The 21,148-nt window shown below is 36.9% G+C and overlaps 1 protein-coding gene across 1 annotated transcript in view; it reads left to right on the forward strand.

Moving 5' to 3' along the window:
• LOC140769912 (uncharacterized) overlaps positions 1 to 21,148 on the forward strand; it is a 33,085-nt gene that overhangs the window by 2,572 nt on the left and 9,365 nt on the right. Inside the window, exons 3-28 of the mRNA XM_073110809.1 lie at positions 420 to 692; positions 828 to 995; positions 1,099 to 1,314; positions 1,539 to 1,633; positions 3,347 to 3,521; positions 4,027 to 4,412; positions 5,439 to 5,562; positions 6,361 to 6,459; positions 6,539 to 6,610; positions 7,118 to 7,255; positions 7,810 to 7,963; positions 8,154 to 8,533; positions 9,105 to 9,550; positions 9,629 to 9,967; positions 10,703 to 10,927; positions 11,861 to 11,951; positions 12,214 to 12,291; positions 12,452 to 12,742; positions 12,828 to 13,025; positions 13,329 to 13,817; positions 14,801 to 14,962; positions 15,031 to 15,357; positions 15,460 to 15,542; positions 18,141 to 18,245; positions 19,283 to 19,514; positions 20,336 to 20,683. Of these exons, the coding sequence (XP_072966910.1) occupies positions 420 to 692; positions 828 to 995; positions 1,099 to 1,314; positions 1,539 to 1,633; positions 3,347 to 3,521; positions 4,027 to 4,412; positions 5,439 to 5,562; positions 6,361 to 6,459; positions 6,539 to 6,610; positions 7,118 to 7,255; positions 7,810 to 7,963; positions 8,154 to 8,533; positions 9,105 to 9,550; positions 9,629 to 9,967; positions 10,703 to 10,927; positions 11,861 to 11,951; positions 12,214 to 12,291; positions 12,452 to 12,742; positions 12,828 to 13,025; positions 13,329 to 13,817; positions 14,801 to 14,962; positions 15,031 to 15,357; positions 15,460 to 15,542; positions 18,141 to 18,245; positions 19,283 to 19,514; positions 20,336 to 20,683 (5,694 nt within the window). The remainder of the gene's footprint in view (positions 1 to 419; positions 693 to 827; positions 996 to 1,098; positions 1,315 to 1,538; positions 1,634 to 3,346; positions 3,522 to 4,026; positions 4,413 to 5,438; positions 5,563 to 6,360; positions 6,460 to 6,538; positions 6,611 to 7,117; positions 7,256 to 7,809; positions 7,964 to 8,153; positions 8,534 to 9,104; positions 9,551 to 9,628; positions 9,968 to 10,702; positions 10,928 to 11,860; positions 11,952 to 12,213; positions 12,292 to 12,451; positions 12,743 to 12,827; positions 13,026 to 13,328; positions 13,818 to 14,800; positions 14,963 to 15,030; positions 15,358 to 15,459; positions 15,543 to 18,140; positions 18,246 to 19,282; positions 19,515 to 20,335; positions 20,684 to 21,148) is intronic.

A 21,148-nucleotide genomic window follows, 5' to 3' on the forward strand; every position in this document is an offset into this window, starting at 1 on the left:
TTTTCTAACTATTATTTTTATTTATTTTTTAACCGTCCTAAATTCTGGACGCCCGCCTAAGCACCCGCCTAGCTTCTAAGCATTACATGTTCTTGTATCCACCCCGTCTACCAGCTACCACCTACCACCTACAGTCTTTTAAAACCTTGCTTCTCATAAATTATAATGTACACTAGTGGTGGAATAGAGGGAAAGCATCAAATAACCAACCCTGTATAGCTGGGACTAAATGCTTAGTTGTTCTCGTTGGTGGTGGTATTGCACAGTAGCAGTCTATACAAAGAAACTCATTTTACAGTCTTAACTACAAAGATTTATGTTGTTCCTTCACATAGCCTTTTCGACAGCTGAGATTTAGAGATAGTCAGTACATGAAGTGCTCTAGTGCTATCTAATACTTTGATTCTGTTCTTCTCTAGCTCATTCAGGATGAAGTGCTTGTTGAGGAAATCGAACAACAAAGAATTTCTGACATCAACTCTATTCCTCTCCCACTCAAAAGATTTCTGGAGACATTAGCCTTGGTAAAGGCCACTAGCTCAGATGGAAAAATGTCTTCAAGTGTGGCAATCAAATCTTGCATGAAAGATCTCTACCATTATGCACGAACATCTGGAACACATGTGCTCGAATCTATTATGGATTCTTCTCTGTCTGCTATTCAGAGGGAAGAACTTCAAGAGGCTAGTGATGTATGTGGTGTATTTTACTGCTTGTGTGCATTTGAAAGCTATCATTTTTGTCCTTATATCTTTCTTTAGCATTCTACGATTTTAATGTGTTAAATATTTCCATTTTCTGGTAACCGGAAGCATGTGGTTGTGCAGGTTCTTTCACTCTTTCCCCTTCTTCATCCTCTGGTAGCTGTCTTAGGGTGGGATCTGTTATCTGGTAAGACAGCATTGCGAAGAAAATTAATGCGTCTCTTATGGACAAGTAAATCACAGGTTTTGCAACTAGAAGAATATTCTCATTATGGGAAGCAAACAGATGAGGTAATTCTTTTTCTATTTTGGCAATATTATATTTTACTCTTATCACCTTCCCATTTCTACATGGCAAGATCACATGAATAAATTTCACAGTGTCCCTTGACAGATATCATGCGTGGAGTATCTTTGTGATCTCTTATGCTTTCACCTGGATCTTGCCTACTATGTTGCCAGTGTGAATTCTGGGCGGCCATGGAATTCGAAAAGTTCATTGCTTTTTTCCCGAAAAGCGCATATTGAGGATGAAAGTGATGCTGGTCTTCTTGACCCTTTTGTAGAAAACTTTATACTTGAACGTTTAGCTGTTCAAACTCCTATGAGGGTGAGTTTGTGTTCTACGCTATAGTCCTATAATATAACTCTGTGGTCATCAATATAATTTAAGAAGTTCTATTAATTGCTCAATTGTTCTTCATTATGGAACTGATGATTACTTTCCAGATCAAAGCAAGCTTCACCTGCCATCTTGTTTCCATTATATAGAACATGAAGTGGTTTACAGATAGCGGATTCCAATTGATTTTGACATGAGAAATCTTCTTCTAGGTCTTGTTTGATGTAGTTCCGGGAATTAAATTTCAAGATGCTATTGAGATTATTAGCATGCAACCAATAGCTTCGACATCAGCCGCTTGGAAGAGGTGCGCATCTGGATATGTTGATAATACTGTTCTTTGCTATTCTACATTTTTATTAAATCAATATGGATGCTAAATTATAATTATTTTCCTTCTTTTCTTATTGTGGCGGAATTCTACCTCTATATCTTGGGCCCAACCAACAGAGCACCCATCTGAGGTGCCAACTTTTTGATTATTGATATCTGCTGTGTCAAAAACAAAGAATTGGACAATCTTTTTGCTTGAAAGGTCACATGATGTACTTGTACTGAGGCAAGGATTTAAATATCCAGGAATGACCCTGTGCTGGAACCTACATCCCAATTGAATTATTGGCAGAAAGTTGTCAAAAGACTTATATTTTGAAACCATATGACAGGCAGAAACATCTGTTATACTCAGGCTTGACTATAAATTTGGCAGGAAGTCCTATACTCCTATTCACCCTAAATATTACCTCGAAAAGGAAAGAATCTCTACTCTGCAAAGATTGAACCCTAATTGAGGTGGAAATCTTTGTTTCACCAAGATTGGACTATGTATTTGGTGGAAACAGTATTCATTACTGTAAGTTGTTGGAAACCTTGGTTTCGACATTTACAGAACTCTTTGAATCCCTTCTGCAATTTAGGTTGGAATTACTGAAATGAATTGACCTGCAATCCTTAGTATAGTGCTTGCTTTCAATCTTGTTTAAGTTGATTGAACTCCAAGAACCCAAGTTTTAGACCAGTGGGGTTCAGTACCTATATATGGGTAGTTCACCCCTATGAATTATAAATTTCGAGTGGAAGAAGCACCACTTTTCTATGTCTGCATTAAATTTCAAACTTTAATCTATTATGCATCTATAGCTTGTAATAGATATGTGAGCATTGCTTGGCAAGATTCTCAGGTTAATATTGATGAATGACTTCATGGACACTTGGAGATTCAACTTTTAGTGTAGTTGTATACTGAAGGCAGTATTTGCCTAAACCTTGCATGTAAGGAACAAAGAAATTTTTTATGGGGCATGATGGTTCATCACAGTACCACAAACTACAAGGAAGCTACAACAATATTTGGGTTTCACATTTTCTGTATCTAATTAGGGAAGTCTAACAGAATTTGGTTGCTCCATAAATCTACGAGCACTGGTGGCTTTGTTGTTGACTTCTAGTTGTCCAAGTTAGCACTGAAGTCTTGTAAGTAGAGCTAGTAAATTCGAATATTTCTTGGTGGTCCAAGAAGTTTAGTAAGACCCTTGCTTTCCCATAGAACAGGCAAAAGAACTCCTGCCATTAGGTTTTCAATAGAACTCGACCTTGTTTAGTAAATTATGCAAAATAATAACTTGGTTCTCTTTCCGGAATGGAAGAGTATGATCATTTGAGTGCCAACTTAAGGCAATTGGAGCATTGGACCATTGGGCTTTTGGAGTTCAACAATACACATGACCTCTTTCTTTTTTGTGCTCCCTATTGCTACTTGCAAGTACTCCATGGAATGAGCTTGGGATCACCATTGGTCATCCTTTGTTGCATGAGTTGCATCATGTATCCTCAACATGCAGTACAAATATTTTATGATCTTATTAACATGATGATCATATATAGGAGATGTTTCCAACAATAAAATATGCAAGTGAAGTCATTCAAATATTTACTTGTTTAAGATATCCTTCACAATTTCACTGTCCTGAAAATTTATCCTTTTTTTTCAGTTACTGATGTTCTTAGATGTCTATGACAGGATGCAAGACATTGAACTAATGCACATGCGATATGTTCTCGAGTCAGCTGTTTTTGCCTTGGGAGCAATTGAACAATGTCTTGGTGATGAAAATGATTACCAATTTCGTGTTGCTGTATCATATTTGAGAGAGATGCAAAATCACATGGAGGCTATCAAAAATTCCTCACGGAAGGTTGGTAGTCCTTATTTTCTACTTTTTACAATTTGATCCTCTGTTTACAATATGCCTATCATGTTGTGTTTGCTTGCAAAAGAAACAGTATTCTGGATGAAGTTCTGCACTAGCCTTTTATGGATGATTTATCCAAATTAGTCCCATTTTATTGATGATGGATGAAAATGAGAAATATTTCTTTGTTTCTTGCTTGGTCATGGAATATCTGCATAATAATTTAAACCAAATTTAAGATTGGCATGGCCTTAAAATCTTACATAGATTATGCTGTCCACTAATGATGGAGTTTGCTGAAAATTTGTTATGCATTGTTAAGAATTAAGATGCCACTTCATTTTATTTATATTCAAGCTTCAATAATGCTTCTGCTGCTTTAATGATTTAATCTTTTCAACAATTTGGAAGTTGTTGTAGTATCATGATTTGCTAGAAACATATCGACTTTCAATCTTACTTAATTTTTTTTAACATATTAATTTCATTGTGTACCTCCTTTTTCCAGTTGTTCATGGTGAGTATTGTATTGTCAATGTTACATATGGATGAAATATCTGTTACTATGGATCAAGCGACCATACGGATAGATCACACTAGTTCTTCTGAAGGGGGTAATAAGATGGTGATCTCTTTTGCTGGGCTTCTACTTGACATACTGCGTCATAATCTCCCAGCAACAGGCCCTGAAACAGAGCACATGTTAAACACTGGTCTGGAAAATGCTGGAAGACAGGCCTTAGAATGGAGACTTTCAAATGCTAGACATTTTATTGAGGACTGGGATTGGCGTTTATCCATTTTGCAACGCCTTCGGCCCTTATCTGAACGCCAATGGAGTTGGAAGGAGGCTTTAGTTATTTTACGTGCAGCTCCTTCCAAGTTGTTGAATTTGTGAGTTTTTCTTAAACATGCATTCTCAGCTTAGTTTCATACTTTCATGTTGTTAATTACTTAATTACATCTTTCTAACTCTACCATCTAGATTCTCTTTAATTCTGTGTAGTCAAAACCTGATTAGTGAGAACTGATATTCATATCAGTTTGAACTTGTGGCATTATTATCTTGGTTGCTGATATGATTATTTTATAGTTTTCATTCCTTGCAATTATAATATCAGAATTTCCAGGTCATTAGTCATACTATTGTGGTGGGGAAAATATGCTATCATTAGGAGATTAACACTCAACAGGACTGTTCTTCGTATGCTTGAGTGGTCCTTAAATATTTAGGAGGGTACAGATCACCAAACCACCAATAATGTTGAATTCAGTTGGCACTTGACAGAGGTTAGCGAAATTGCTTAAAGGAGCAAAATGGTACACCAGGGATTAACTGAACTAACATTACTGAATGTATGAAGAAGAGAAAAACCAAATTTAATACCTTCTTCTGATGAGGCACTATTGTATCATCATTCGATATCACAAACCAGACCTTGACTTTATTTGTCTCATGTCTGGTAGCATATATCTTATTTTGTGTGCAACTACTTGTACCTTAATCTGCTTTCTCTTTTCCACTGGGACCCTGCGTAATCAGTTGTAAAATTTTAGTATCCTTTGATGAGGATGGGGACCGTGTCATCAAAGTCCCTAAAATCAATCTTCCACTCATCCAAAGTGTCTTCCAGATCCTATAGATTAATTTTGGTGTTTTATATTTAGTAGTAATCAACTAACATGGATATATGAAAATTTGAAAAGTAAGCATTTATTTGAGCACTCAAAGAGAGCCATTCAATGATTTCTTTCCATTCTGAGCCCCAAAATGCACACCTTTTTTTTGTTTAACTTACTGTCAACCTTCTCAAGTCCTGAGGTATTTTGGCCCTCTATACATTTTGGAGAGGACACCAAGGATAAATAGTTCACGTTGTTTTTCCTACAATAATCTTAACAATATTGTGCTGTGAACAGGTGCATGCAAAAGGCGAAGTATGATATTGGAGAAGAAGCTGTCCGGCGGTTTTCTTTACCTCCTGAAGATAAAGCAGCTCTTGAGCTTGCTGAATGGGTAGCTGGTGCTTTTAGAAGAGCATCGGTACATTTTCTTAAATTCTGAACTAGTTTTAATTTGATGTTTGTCAATGAGTGCCGTTTCTAGTCAAGGCTTACATCAAATGCATTTTCATTTTCTTGTTAGTATCTATGATCAATATTTTGGACTGCAATATATTAGTCCAATTTGTACAAGAAGCAAAATTTGCAACCATTCAATGTTGCAACAATATCTACAGCACCAATTGTTTGTTTTTTGATTATGACTAGACCTTATGCAATATCATTTTGACTTTTGGGGGATATCTATCTTATACTTCTTCGCATGCTAACAGTATAACACTTTCCTTCAGAAGTGTTACTTGTGATCCTGGTTGCCTCTTTTGGAAGATCCAGTGCGAGTAAACTTGTATATGACAAATCATCTGTATAGTTTCATTATAAGTTTAACACATACATTACATATATACACCTTGTTGAAGAAATCTGGAACCTCTTATGAAGTCTGCCAGTAAACTTTACTTTCTTCCTTATTCGTTCACAATTTGTATGTCAGGTTAAAATTCTGGAGTTTCTTTTTTCCCAATATAAGGTCAGGTTGCATGACAATAAGTTGGGATTTATGCAAGTTCATCTCTGCTCTTAAGTACCTTTTGGCTAGAGATCATCTTTGTCATGAACTGAATAGATTCCCACTTCTTAGGTCTAAGCTTCTATTCTTCATTCTTCCCATGTCCTTGAATTGTTTCATGACATGTTGATTACCTGATATTGCAATGGAGTGACAGTAATATTTTTTTGATTACTATTTCAAGTGACTTGTCTAGCAGCTTCCTTTTAGGTTGAGGATGCTGTTTCCCATGTTGCAGAAGGGACTCCAAATGCTCTGCAGGAGTTAGATATTTCATCCTTCCGTGCTCAGCTTGGACCTTTAGCTACTGTGAGTTTTTGGCCTTTCCTATCTATTTCTAGTAGTCCCACGATAATTTCATTCCCAGCTGATAGAATTGTTTGTGCAGATTCTTCTTTACATTGATGTTGCTGCCACCTCTGCTAGATCTGTGGATATGTGCAGATTACTTCTTGATCAGGCAAGTATCAATGATTGCTTTTCATCAAGTTGATTAAATGATAATCAAGCCTAGTAATTTCTCAAAAGAGATATTCCCTCTGGTCAGCAACTTTTAGAGCCTGGATTTTACTATTCACTAAGCTTTGCTTGTTCATTTTGTTGTGCTTTCAATTTCTGGCTTAAACTTTTCTTGTCTTATCTTCCATTTTTTGCAATGATTTTCTTTTCAGCTTATGAATACAGATTACAGAAGACACTACTTATTGCATGTTTTTGTCCGTTCATGTGCTAACTATCTGTCCATTCGAGATGACTAATTTATACTATCTTGAACTTAGAATTTTTAAACACCGACTTTTATTAGTGCTGTATGCTGTTAATTCTTTACCCTAGAAACATTTTGGGTTCTGATTCTGTTTTTCTCATGGAAATGGAAATCAACAAATTCAAGGCAACCCGATGGGCCTTATGCTGGCATTAATATAAGCAGATCTTTTATCACACACAATTGATTTGTCATTTTCAGGCAAGGAGTATGTTATCTGAGATATTTCCAGGAAGCTCACCAAAGATGGGTACCACCTACTGGGATCAAATTCAAGAAGTTGCTGTAATATCTGTAACAAGGCGCACCCTTCAATGCCTTCATGATCTCTTGGAAGAGGTTAGCTTTCTTGATCATCTGGTAGATAAGTAATGTTCGTGGTATTTTTTGTTTGTTTATTTTGTATTATTTTCTCTGTTAAGATTGTTTTGTGCACCCTACTTGTTCATAGGTTATTCTTCTGTTTTCATCTGTCTTTACAATTTGTCCATAATGAATCTAGAAAAATATTTGTTGTGATCTTCGTGGTGTTTGCTTATATAAACCATTATACTATTTCATTGAGTCTTGAAAATCCTTCATCTATTAAAAGGAAATTCCATATTTTGGAACTGAGAGAATGAATAGTCATGAATGTCCTCTTACACTGATGTCATAGCTCTAAATTTCATCCAAATCACCTCTTTCCAGACTCTATTATTTATCTATCCTATAAGTAAAATTGATCATGTGATGTCCTTCTAATTATTCATTTCGTTTCTTTTCACAAATTTTTGGAATGACTATGAAGTAAAAAATTGTTGCCAGCTTCTTTGCTGAAGTATATTATATAATTTACTGTGCCCTTTCTTGTCAATCTGTGCTTTATTGATGGCTTCTGGATGTCTAATTAGGAAAAAGCACCATACCTTCAGCAAGCTTTTGTTCAAGGAGTTGGTGCTTCGACATCAAAGGAACCTATCAGAGTAGGACAAAGGCAACGTGCTCTTGTGATTTTACATCAGATGATTGATGATGCTCATAAAGGGAAACGGCAGTTCTTGAGTGGTAACTAAATAGGACACATTGAGTTAAACCTGTCTGCACAATCTAGATATTGTGTTACCTTCATAGATATCGCCTGTCCAGAAAGGGGGTTCTTCTATGGCTTGCCCTTCCTAGACTCCAATGTTACCTGTCATATTGTCAAATATTTGTGGTGTTACTTGCCTCCAGTTGAAATCTTTCATAATTTCAGGTAAGCTTCACAATCTTGCAAGAGCTGTTGCTGATGAAGATGCAGATACAAAAGAAGGGTTCAACTATGACAAGAGATCTTCTTTGAGTTCTGAGAAGGGAGTAGTTATGGGACTTGGACTTCGAGTTGTCAAACCAGCAAGCAGACGAGCACCTAAACCATCATCAACTGACCCTGCATCCTCTGAAAATAGTGCTGTTATTTCTGGATACGACATGAAAGATTCTGGGAGAAGGTTTTTCAGTCCTGTTACTGCCAAGTCATCTACATATCTTTCAAACTTTGTAATATACATTGCGACGATTGGTGATATAGTTGATGGAATCGACACTACTCATGATTTCAACTTTTTCTCACTAGTATACGAATGGCCGAAAGATGTAAGACCACATATACATGTTTGATATTTTTCCTGCTAGTCTCAATCTTGTCTGTCTTAGTTCATATATTATGTGCAATTTGGCATCAACATTTTCTTTTAGAGGCCTCCTACTATTAAACCACCGACCTGCTTATGTAGAAATATTGTATATTCTGAGCAAGGAAATAGCCGAGAGTGTTCTCATTGCAGAATATGTTGTTAATAGTGTTCTAGCCTTCATATAATATGTTTAAAACTTTAAATAACTCATTTTGAATTGCATGTCATCACTGATTTATCCTTTCTTTCTTCCTTGCCCCATTTCCATGGGGAGAAGCAAATGAAAGCCAAGTCATGTAATGATGAAAAAAGTTCCAAGGGAGTCATTGAAACAGGAAACTTTTACATTCATTCATTCTTGTTCCATACTACAGTTGTCAAGAAGTTACCTTTAGTTTCATCTTAGAAGATTCAAATGTTTTTCTTTGAAGCAATCAGTAGAAAAGCACATCCTAACAACTATTGTGTTACAACATTTCCTTATGTAAATTGTATGTTCCTTGACACGTTCGTATTTTTCAAACTTGTAGCTACTGACTCGTCTAGTCTTTGAGCGCGGAAGCTCTGATGCTGCTGGAAAGGTAGCTGATGTTATGGGCGTAGATTTTGTGCATGAAGTTATATCAGCTTGTGTACCACCAGTTTTTCCTCCACAATCTGGTCATGGTTGGGCTTGCATTCCAGATTTACCTTCTCTTTCTAGGATGAGTTTACAAAACAAAGTACCTTTGGCAAAGAGCAATTTGTCCTGTTCATCAGAAACAACTCATCTAAACTCACTTTATCCTCTTCAGCTGAATATAGTGAAACATTTGGCTAAACTCTCTCCAGTGAGGGCAGTTTTGGCTTGTGTTTTTGGAAGTAGCATATTGTCTACTGATAGTGAGTCTCTTTCAAGTTCCCTAAATGAGACATTGGTGCAAGCACCTGATACTGAAAGGTTATTCTACGAATTTGCTCTTGATCAATCAGAGAGGTAATGATGGCCAATGTTAAAGTTGATTTTCCAGCTTTTAATGATTTACTTTTTATTGACCTCCAATGCTTATACCAGGTTTCCAACACTGAACCGCTGGATCCAGATGCAATCTAATCTCCATAGAGTATCTGAGTCTGCAATAGCAGCTAAAAGTGCTGATGACATTGCTGTATCTGAACATGAAGGGAAAGTTTCTGTGAAACGGACTCGAGAACCAGAAAGTGACGCTGATTCGGAAGTTGATGATTCCAGTGGACATGTTACTTCAACTTTGTCTGAAACTATAATGGAAGGTTATCAAGTTTCTGATTCCTGGCTAGACTCGTCAGTACTCGAGGATGTCAAAGTTGATCCTACAGTTTATGTTTCATTTGACTGGGAAAATGAAGGGCCATATCAAAAAGCCGTGGAAAGGTTTTATTATGTTAATTTATTCATAATCAAACATTTATATCTTTCATGTGGAACTTGCAAGGAACAGAGTATTCTGAGATTTTTCTTTTCCATTTTTCTTGTGGTTGCCCTATTCTTGTATTAAGATGCGCTACAAGCTGCCTTAGGTTTATCTGTTATGCAAATCATAATTATTATATTACTCTGGCAAACACTGCAAAGACTATTATCATAATTAGTAAGGAAAGTTAGTAAATATGTCATCTCACTTAAAATTGGTAGGGCACAAAGGTCCTCTTTGACATCTGCATCGTGCAATACCATTTATGGCATAATAAATTAAATGGGATCTATTTCATCAAAGAATTTATTAAACTTAAAACAGTAATTCTGTTCGAGTGATGTTGCAGCTAACTTGCATCAATTAGAAGCTTGTATTTTTCTTTAATAGATCATGGTAGCTTTTCTCAAAGATAACTCCATTACCCACCGCAGGACTGCAGGCATCCAAAATGGCCCTAGACATGACTGGTATCAGCATATTAAGAAAATCATATAGCTTTATTAACTTATTTTCAAGCTCATATGAAACTTGGCATAATTCCTTGGCCAATAATGGAGAAAGCCATCTAAAATTGCCTATTTTGTGAAAGTTGCTGCTCATATCTCTGCAGGTTCAAGCATATAATTGTAAGTCAATACTAGTATCGTTCTGTTGCTTCATATTTGATGTGTAGAATTGCATTTATAATGCAGGTTAATCAATGAAGGAAAGCTAATGGATGCTCTTGCTCTATCTGATCGCTGTTTGCGCAATGGAGCATCTGATCAATTACTTCAGTTAATAATCGAACGCGGAGAGGAGAGTAGTCCAGTCAGTGGACAACTTCATGGCTTTGGAGCCTGTAGTTTTGGGAGTACCAGTTGGCAGTATTGTTTACGACTGAGAGATAAACAGCTTGCAGCCAGACTTGCTCTTAAGTATGTGGGATTTTTTTTTCAACTTTCTATATCTTAATCCTAGCAAAGCTATACTCTATCTTGAGTTTCCTATCTTGCTAGTTTTAGCACTGGTTGTGGATGAGCAGCTAGGGATAACGAAGATGTGGTTTGATGGTCTATATTACTAGATGCTATTATCTACTTGACAAATTTTAAGTATGTACTACGGTAAACAGCAGACGTAAAGGTATTTGCATCAAAATAAATAAGAAGTTGAACTTGATTATTAGGGGATACTAAATGGTAATTGTTTTTCTTATCTTGATACATTGTTAGATAACTGGCTTCAATATGTTGTGACATAATTTCGTACCCTTTAAACTAAAGGAAATTTTCTTAAGCGACCTAAAATTTTAGCAATGCAAGTGTTGGGATGTAAGTACTTAGAAAGCAACATATTCACTATTTGAGTTTATCTGACATGAGAAGCTCGGATGGATTGATGTTGCCAAGAGCATACCATAAGAAACAGTTATATTTGTTGCCAGCATAAGAAACAGTTATATTCCTGACAAGATGAGAGTAGTGTTAGTCGACAGTTGACAGTGAGATATGGGAAATCCATTTAACATGGTTAATACACGTCCAGCGGAGACTATGTATTCACTGACAAGGAGATGATTTTAATCAGGTAACTTGTGCAATAATGAGGTGAGGAAGACCTAAAAGGACTTTGCTAGAAACACTGAAAAAAAGTTAAAGCAGACTATCTTGAATGGAAGATGCTATCTAATATAGGTCGGGATGGAGACAAATAATACATCTACAGCGCAAGTAAATGAGCAGCATTATGTTTTCTTCCTGTTTTTGTTGCACAGATTGCATATTAGCTTGAAATCACTGAAGCATCCCTTCACTGTCTTATATTCTTTTTTCATGTTTGAAATACTAACTCAATATATATCATTTCAGGTATCTGGAACGATGGGATCTGAATGCTGCTATGGATGTTCTCACTATGTGTAGTTGCCACCTTCCAGAAAATGATCAACTTCGGAAAGAGGTAGCTGAAATCACGGAGTATAATGTGTTTGACAAGTAGTTAATAATATAATTTTATCCTTAAACCTCTTTCTTGAAACAAATAAAATAAGTACGATTGGTCAAAGATAGATTTTGAATGAGGCATGTTTAACTATATCATGACTTGTGAATAATGGGTAGTTGGGTAGATGCCTCTATCTTTCGTCCGTCCTGAACCTGTTCTTTTTGAGTTGTCTAGTTATCTTCTCGCTCTTCTCTGATAATTTTTGGGGCATAACCAGGTTTTTCAGAGGAGGCAAGCTTTGCAGAGATATAGTCATATTTTAAGTGCTGATGATGATTACAGCAGTTGGCAACAGGTCCTCCCCCACCCCCATATGTAATTTGTATTTGTATATGTTTGTTTGTTTGTTTATATCATCTGAAATGAAACAGATTCCAAGGTGAAAAAAAGTATTTTACACCTGTGTTGCAACATATGCCATTTTATTCCACATTGTCTAATATTTCGGTTCTTAGGTTGAAGCTCATTGTAAGGCAGACCCAGAAGGCTTGGCACTTAAACTTGCTGCCAAAGGGGCTGTTTCTGCTGCTCTGAAAGTTGCTGAAAGTGCACCTCTATCTATTGATTTGCGGAGAGAACTTCAGGGGAGGCAGCTTGTTAAGTTGCTAACAACAGACCCTCTTAGCGGTGGGGGCCCAGCAGAGGCTTCACGATTTCTTTCTTCATTACGGGATTCAGATGATGCTCTTCCTGTTGCAATAGGGGCAATGCAGCTGTTAACTGATTTGCGCTCAAAGCAGCTTCTTGTATGGGAATAATGCCAACTAACAATAATTTGTTGAGCTTACATCTCTGATTTTCCTGCTTGATTTACTTAGTCTTTTCATATAGGTGCATTTTTTTCTGAAACGTACAGTCGGAAATCTTTCAGATGCTGAGATTGCACGGCTTAATTCATGGGCTTTGGGTCTCCGTGTTCTAGCTTTGTTGCCATTGCCCTCACAGCAACGTTGTTCTGCTCTGCATGAACATCCTCACTTGATCCTTGAGGTTTTATTGATGATGAAGCAACTGCAATCTGCATCTTTGGTACTATACGGTCCCTCTAGTTTTTCTGTTTTTTCATGAGATATCATTCATTCATGTTTTGTTAATTATTCCTGTTTTCCTTTTTAGTTAGAACATTCTTCATTTGAATGTTTCCCTTGGCCTACTGCGTTTTTTAGAATAAAGTCTAAAACAGAGGGCTTGATGTGTAAATATTGAAAAGGCAGGTTATGAAGTGCAAAATCATGAAAATGTAATGCTGTTTATATTTATCTTTTAGTGCTCTTTTCTGCACTCACTAATATAGCTTATTTTACTGTTACCACAATTGATTGCTGCATGCAGATTCTAAAAGAAATTCCTTCCTTGAGAGACGACAATCTAGTTTTATCATATGCTAAGAAAGCAATTGTTGTCAATGTAAGTTCTGCTCCAAGAGAACCTCGGATATCAATTTCTGGGTCCAGAGCAAAACAGAAAGCTAGATCTGGAATGCCGTCTAGATCAAACTTTGCACAGAGCATTGGTAACCTGCAGCGAGAAGCACGAAGAGCATTCTCATGGGCTCCTCGTGATACTGGCAACAAGACCACAACCAAGGATGCTTATCGTAAAAGAAAGAATTCCGGCTTGGCATCATCAGAGAGAGTTTCTTTGGAAGCAATGGCTGGCATTCAGGAGGAGCATGTTTCTGTGTTCCCTTCTGATGGGCAAGAACGACTTCCTTTTGTCTCTGTTTCTGAGGAATGGGTACTGACTGGAGACCCAAATAAAGATAATGCAACTCGCTCATCTCATAGATATGAAACTTCTCCTGATATCACACTCTTCAAGGTATGTGCTTTATGTTGTAGTTTCTCCTCTCCTAATCAGATGCTTGATTATATACTGATAATACAGATACTCCATAGCCGCATAAGAGAAGGAAAATGGAGTGGTTGAAAACTTCTACATAGAAATGCCAATCATGTGATGACACTGGGTCTGAAATGGACAATTGAAAGTGTCAAGGAGCATTTTGTTATACCCTTGCTGCCTATTGTCCAACAAACTAAGGATCCCTCTTTGAACTGCCATTAGCTTGAGGAAGATCAAAAAAATTTCATCTTTCACCAAATAATCAGTGAGAGAAAAGCAAGTTAGAATTTCTTAACTTTTTAGGGAAGTTTCTGTAGTGTACCTTTAGGGTCTTACCAACCATGAAGAGTAAACAACTCTAAATTTTCTAGTTTGATTATGTAGCTTCTCTATACCTCATAGGTGGAAGACAATGGCCTACACAGGAGATTATCATATTTTCCATTAGAGTAAACAACTCTAAATCAATTTATTGAGTAGCTCATGGATGGTAGCTCCTTGATTACATTAGCCAAAGTTGCTAGTAAAACTATGGATGATTCCACTTGTTAGTTGATCATATTTTTTTGGCAAGCCCCTTTCTTGTTTGATTTTGTTTTTGGTAACTCATCACCAATTCTAGTTTGTTGATGTCCAATTCATAGCCAGTATATTCATTTATTCAATGGGGCCTCAGTTCTATATGTCGCTCAAAGCCTCAAACCAACCTCATATTGTTGGGAAGAACTTGCTGGAAGCAATGATGTTTATGATGATAAACTTTCATAGAATGATTATAAAAGACTAAAAGTACATTTACAATTAGCTTTCTTCGTCCCATGTATTGGTTCCTTTATTCTTGTTCACTACATGAATGGAGAAATAAATAGATATATTTTGTTATTTCAGTAGTTTGCACTTTGCATTGTTTTCCAACTTTCCCTTAACTAATCTTTTCAGACCTTTTCATCCATCTGTAGGCACTGCTTTCATTGTGTTCTGATGAATTGGTTGCATCCAAAGGTGCTCTAGAACTATGTGTTGCTCAAATGAAGATTGTACTAAGCTCTCAACACTTGCCTCTAGATGCTTCTATGGAAACTATGGGCCGAGCCTATCATGCTACAGAAACTTACGTACAGGTATGCCCAACAAATTTGCTACTATTTGGTTAAATGGGACTTGACATAATTGTAATGTGCATCTTCAGGCGTTGACTTATGCAAAAACTCGGTTAAGAAAACTTGCTGGTGCTAGTGACTTGTTAAGCAATTCTGAGAGAAGTAGAGATGCAGATGATACATCTGCAGACACTGGCAGTAGCACTGGTAGTCAGTACTTGGATGAACTGTCTGAGCTTCTGGCAGAAGTAGATGTATGGCTAGGACGTGCAGAACTTCTTCAGAGTCTACTGGGTTCAGGAATTACTGCTTCTCTTGATGACATTGCTAATAAAGAATCTTCAGCCCGTCTTCGTGACAGACTAATTCTGGATGAACGGTACAGCATGGCTGTTTACACTTGTAAAAAGTGCAAGGTAGTCATAAAAATACCCAGGGAACAAAACCTGGCATCCACAAAATTGATTTTTAATCTTTTTGCCGATTATTTAATGTGATTAGTGATGTTCAATTTTCAGATTGATGCTTTTCCTGTTTGGAATGCATGGGGTCATGCGTTGATTCGGATGGAACATTACGCTCAAGCTCGTGTCAAATTCAAGTAGGTGAACCGCATATTTTACTTTACACTCAATAAAGGTACTTCCAACAATGAAACAAATATGTTTTACTTTAGAAGTAGAAGTATGTTGTCACTTAAGGTGGCATTTCGTTGCTGGTTAACGGAAATATAGTTTAGTTATTCTCATTTCTCACTCTTAAAATTGTGCCTCAAATTTAGACTAGGGAAACATGGTATTTGGTTGTAAACTAAGATAGTGGTTTAATAATTACTTTTGATAGGGCATAAAGTTGAGATAAAAGTAGAAATAAGAAGTGGGAACTGCTTGTCTTTGAATTGATGCAAATACTCTTGGTAGTGAGAATTACATTTGATTTGACATATAAATTCAAATTAAAGTATTCCTTATTCTAGTTTAAGGAGTGAAAATTGAGGATATCTCATATAAATTAACCAGAATACCCTTTGGAGTTGATGGATCTAGTACACTGAAATAATATTAGTAAAATTAATCTTCACATAAAAGATATATCCATTTTATGAGCCTTGTTTTACAATGCGGACTTATACATATGCAATGCCTGCTTATAGGTACATAATGCTTGCATATATATCAGCAAGGTGTATATGTAAAATGCCTGTATATATGATCATATGCTTACCTCTATGTAAGCTTTATAGGTAAGCAATGCTTGCCTGTAATTATTTAATGCAGGTTCTTAGGTACAAAATGATTGGTTCTGCTGTTTGGTCTTGTCAAGTGTAAACAAGTAAAGTCACTTTAGGCCTAAGTCATTCTAAATGATGAGAAAAACTACTTTAGCCCATTTTCCTGTTCAAATCAAAAGTTCCCATTCAATTTTAATCATATGTTTTAAACGAGATAGGTGAGTGGGAGGAGTGAAGAGAGAATCTTTTATACGACATGTGAAACAACTTGAGTCTAATCATTGGGCTTATATGTGGAATAAAATTCAAACTAGTATGAACAATATTTTTAATCTAGAGTAGAGATAATTTGATGTTTGGTTACAAATCTAGAGTAATGTTCCTTAATCGAAAATAAGAGTCTCTTAATCAGCGTTCAAACAAGGCCTAAAAGAGGTTAAGTTTGTGCCATAGACACTTATACGGCTCCAGTCTAATTCAATTCCTGATCTTGTATAATTTACTGTTGGGTTGGGTGGTTAAAAGAAAGAAGAAATGCATAACAATAGCCAGGATTACAATGTTAATTTAATGTACAGAATGAGAGGTCGGGATTAGAACATTTATACATAGGAAAACTGAGATTCTTTTTGTAGATGAAGTTAGGGAATGCCGTTTTGAATTGTCAGAAATATGAGCCTTAGGCTAAAGAGGATTGACATTGAGATTTCAGAGATGAATAGAGGTGGTATTGGAAGTACACAAAATTCTTGCAGGTTAGGAACTTCTGGAAGAAATAATGTTGACAGGAGCCGGGAATTAGATTATGACATTCAATGGTTCTTGAGATTGCCTTCAAATTTGATACACTTGGGTGAACCTTGGCTTTGGATAGGTAGGGGTGTCAAAATAAACGAGTGGCTCGGGCTCGACTTGGCTTGGCTCAAGCTGAGCCGAGCCTGAGCACATAATTGAGGCTCGATTTGAATTTCTAGCCAAGCTGGCTTGATAAGTTCGTTTACACTCCTAAAAAGATGAAAATGTCTAAACATCTCTCCCTTCTCTCCATCTACAAGTCTACATTAGTGTCCCATCTACCTCTAACCCCACCCCACAAAACACACGTGCCACCCACCTATCCTCGTACACCTCGCCGGTCGCAGCACGGCCGGTCCACGGCCAGTTCAATGGATCCTGGGCGTGCCATGCAACGGACTAGGCGGTGGGATCGCGAACGAGGTAGGGCACGATGGGGACGCCACAGCGTCGACCAGCACCATGACGATGGAGGCGGAGGCAGAGAAGAAGGGCTTGCGACTCTCCTCATTGCCATTGATGATCACAAACTGCATCTCTTGGCGGTAGTTGGAAGCCAACGACTATACTGAGGAGGAAGATGACTCGGACCTCTTGGCTTAATATTGGTAGCCGCATGGTTAAATTTGGGATGCAATGATTCAAAGAGGTGTCAGGGACTGGCAGCAGTAGACTATGGGGCAGATGCTATCACATCAATCCTTTCAATTGATTTTTATTTATTTTTTTGCTAGAGGGTAGAAATAGAATGTATATTTAATGCTTGGATCCCTATAAGTTGTCTTTTCCAATTGCACATCTCACCAACTGAAGGAGTATTTATTAAAAGCAACTGCTTTCCTCCTACTCCTTCGACCTCCTCATCCAACCTCCTCCTCTAATCAGGTTTGGACTCGAGCTCTGGCTCGGGCTGGCTTGGCTTGATTTGAGTCGAGCTGAGCCTAAACAATAAACTAGGCTTGAAATTAATTTCGAGCCGAGCCTGAGTTAGATCCGGCTTGCTCAGGCTCGGCTCATTTATACCCCTATGGATAGGTAGTGGCTAAAGCTGATCCCAAGTAGATTAGATATGACTTCTGTTAAAGTCTAGGTGAATGGAACTCAGTATAACCAAATTCTGTTGGTTATTTTTACTTTTAGAATGAAAATTAACTGCCTTTTGATGGTATGCAGGCAAGCTCTTCAGTTATTTAAGGACGACACTGTACCTGTTATTCTCGATATTATTAATACTGTAGAAGGGGGTCCCCCAGTTGATGTTTCAGCTGTCCGTTCCTTGTAAGTGAATTACTTTCAATTTTTTTTTTCTGTATGAATGCTAATATGATAACAAGAAACAGTAGGTTAATTTGTTTGAAATTGAGCTTTTGAGGCTAATATATTCTGCAATCAAATTGGGGAGAAATTTCCTATGTCCTGAAACAAGTGCACTGTGAATTTCAGAGACAAGGTAAAATGTCCTGGATAATCACATTTTGGTCGTCAGTTTTTCTGTACAAATTCTACTGTGACTGTTGAAGCAGGGATTTGTTCTGATTAGTTGATCATCATCCACTGGCATTTAATGTGTCAAACAACTATAAATTCTGATCTAACAACTGTATTGTCAAATAATCACATGATATTTTTCACTATCTTTTGTTTCTATGCAAGAAAATTTCTTTCTGATTCTGACAACAAACGTAGCTTAGATATCATGAGACCGTCCCACCATTATAAAACATCTACAGAAAGGTCGAAAGCATTAGATCTGATGAGGAAGAAAGTCATCTTGATAGCCAAATTATTCAACTGGAGCTGATGGAAAATAGTATCTTTCCATTAGACTACATTATGATATTTTAGGGATTTGAATCTAAGGAAAAAGAAATGAACTTCAAATTGACTGGTTAGGATTTTAATCTTCAGGCTCGAAATTCTCACAAGATATGACATCCTAGCGAGCATTCCAAGGATCAATAATGACTCTTGGGGAAGTTACATCATCAGCGTCAGCACTAATTTGTATATGTATTTTCATTGTTCTATTTTACCTCTAACCTATTATATATCTGCAGGTTTAATCCATAATTCTGCATCCATTCTTTAGCTAGTAATATTATCCTGTCTAAATTCTTAGCAACTTATAATTATTATATATTATCTTTCCTGTCCGTCTTTGATACATTGTCTATCCCATGAAGAAGTAACTGTGATATTTCCAGAGGAAGCATGTCTAGGGTATTGCCTTTCCGCATTTGCTAGTTCAACCTTCTTTTCCATTATCGAAGTGAAATTTTGTCATTTACGTATGCAATTTGAAACTTCATGTGCAGGTATGAGCACTTGGCAAGAAGTGCACCAACAATTTTAGATGATTCTCTATCTGCGGATGCATACCTTAATGTTTTATATATGCCATCTACGTTCCCACGTTCTGAGAGATCCAGGCAGTTTCGAGAATCTACTGATAGTCGTTCCGTATCATCTAGTTCAGACTTTGAAGATGGTCCTTGCAGCAACCTTGACAATGTTCGATATGCCGAATGTATTCACTACTTACAAGAAGTAAGTTGCAAATTGAATTGTTCGAGATTTCTAGTTTCTTGAAAGGGAATAATTAAATATTCTAGATTTTTCTTTACATTCATAAGATGTGGTCTAGACTTGTGGTAGGTTGCCCTCATTGGGCGTCCAACTTTTGCCTCATCAATGAATCAAATCTTCCTACTGAGTAACTAGTACTGTAGATTTTAAGCCAAGCCCTTTCTTGCTTGAGCTTTGCCAGCAAGGCAACAACCACAACCAAGCTGTCACATGGCTCCCGACTATTTGCAATTGGCTATATGAATCATTTTCTCAGATCATCTTATTTACAAATTCCCCCCTTTTGCTATCCTGAGATAATGTTCCAAAGTGCATCCTACCCCACTGCTTATCGTGCCATATGCTTTTGTGATCCTTTTGCCTCTTTGCTTGGGATCGAGGAAGTTCCCTTGCTTTGGAGTGTGATTCACAGATACATGACAACAAGCACATTAAGGCAGTTAAAGTCACTTAGACATGAAAAGAATAGAATGACAACCAAAATATTAGAGATAAAATAGTTGCATGTCTTATAATTTTTTCCTCATAGTTCTATTATGCAATGATGACCATGCCAGTGACACGTACCATGCTTTGACACCATCTTTATAGCATTCCCCTGTGTGCCACTGGCACGTATTTGTGGAGCTCTGCTAGTCTATGACATGTTTGCTTCTCTTCTCTAGTTTTTGTTATATAACTTGTGTTTCTGTTTGTGGTAGTGTTATTTAGCATGCGATCTTACTTGCCATTAGGTTTTCTTTTAACAAATGTCTAACACTATCTATGTTTATAATTTGCAGTATGCTCGTCCACAAGTGCTTGTATTCATGTTCAAGCATGGCCATTATGGTGATGCTTGCTCACTATTCTTCCCATCCCCTCAGCCATCTGCAGAATCGGCAGCACCACCTTCATCATCACCTCAACGGTCTGATCCTTTGGCAAATGATTATGGGACAATTGATGATTTATGTGATCTGTGTGTTGGTTATGGGGCTATGGCTGTTTTGGAGAACATCATATCAAATAGAATTGCATCATTGTCATCACAAGATGTGACAGTGAGCCAGTTCATAAATGCTGCTCTTACCCGTATATGCAACTACTGTGAAACGCATCGCCATTTTAATTATCTCTACAAATTTCTGGTACTTTATCATCTCTCCAAACCTTGTATCCATCTTTTAATTATTGTAATCCTTATATGCATCTTTCTTTGTTCATCCTCATTTCATTTTGCCTTCTTTTGTCTGATTTCTCCTGACTTGAACTAGAGATTCATGTCGCTAGAGAATATTAAATGAAAGTTCATTTTTTGGACTTATCCATCTCATGGCACATGGAATGAGTTATTTCTTTTTATATTGCTTCAACTTATGGTAATCAATAGAATGCACATTTTATGTCAAGTTATTTTCTTCTGAAAATCCTGTTGATTTGGGTGATGTAGAGTTTCACCATACGTGGTATTAGCCATAATACATTTCTTCTTATATTTTTATTTGCTTTATATTATTTAGTAGTACTTTTAAATGGGCAAACAAATCTGGACTTCCAAATGTTCAATTAAATATGTTCTTGAATGTTGCAAATATGAAGAGAAAAAGTTAATG

The sequence above is a fragment of the Typha angustifolia genome, chromosome 11, assembly GCF_048772165.1.
Source record: "Typha angustifolia cultivar Huaian chromosome 11, ASM4877216v1, whole genome shotgun sequence".
In the NCBI taxonomy this organism is placed as follows: Eukaryota; Viridiplantae; Streptophyta; class Magnoliopsida; order Poales; family Typhaceae; genus Typha; species Typha angustifolia.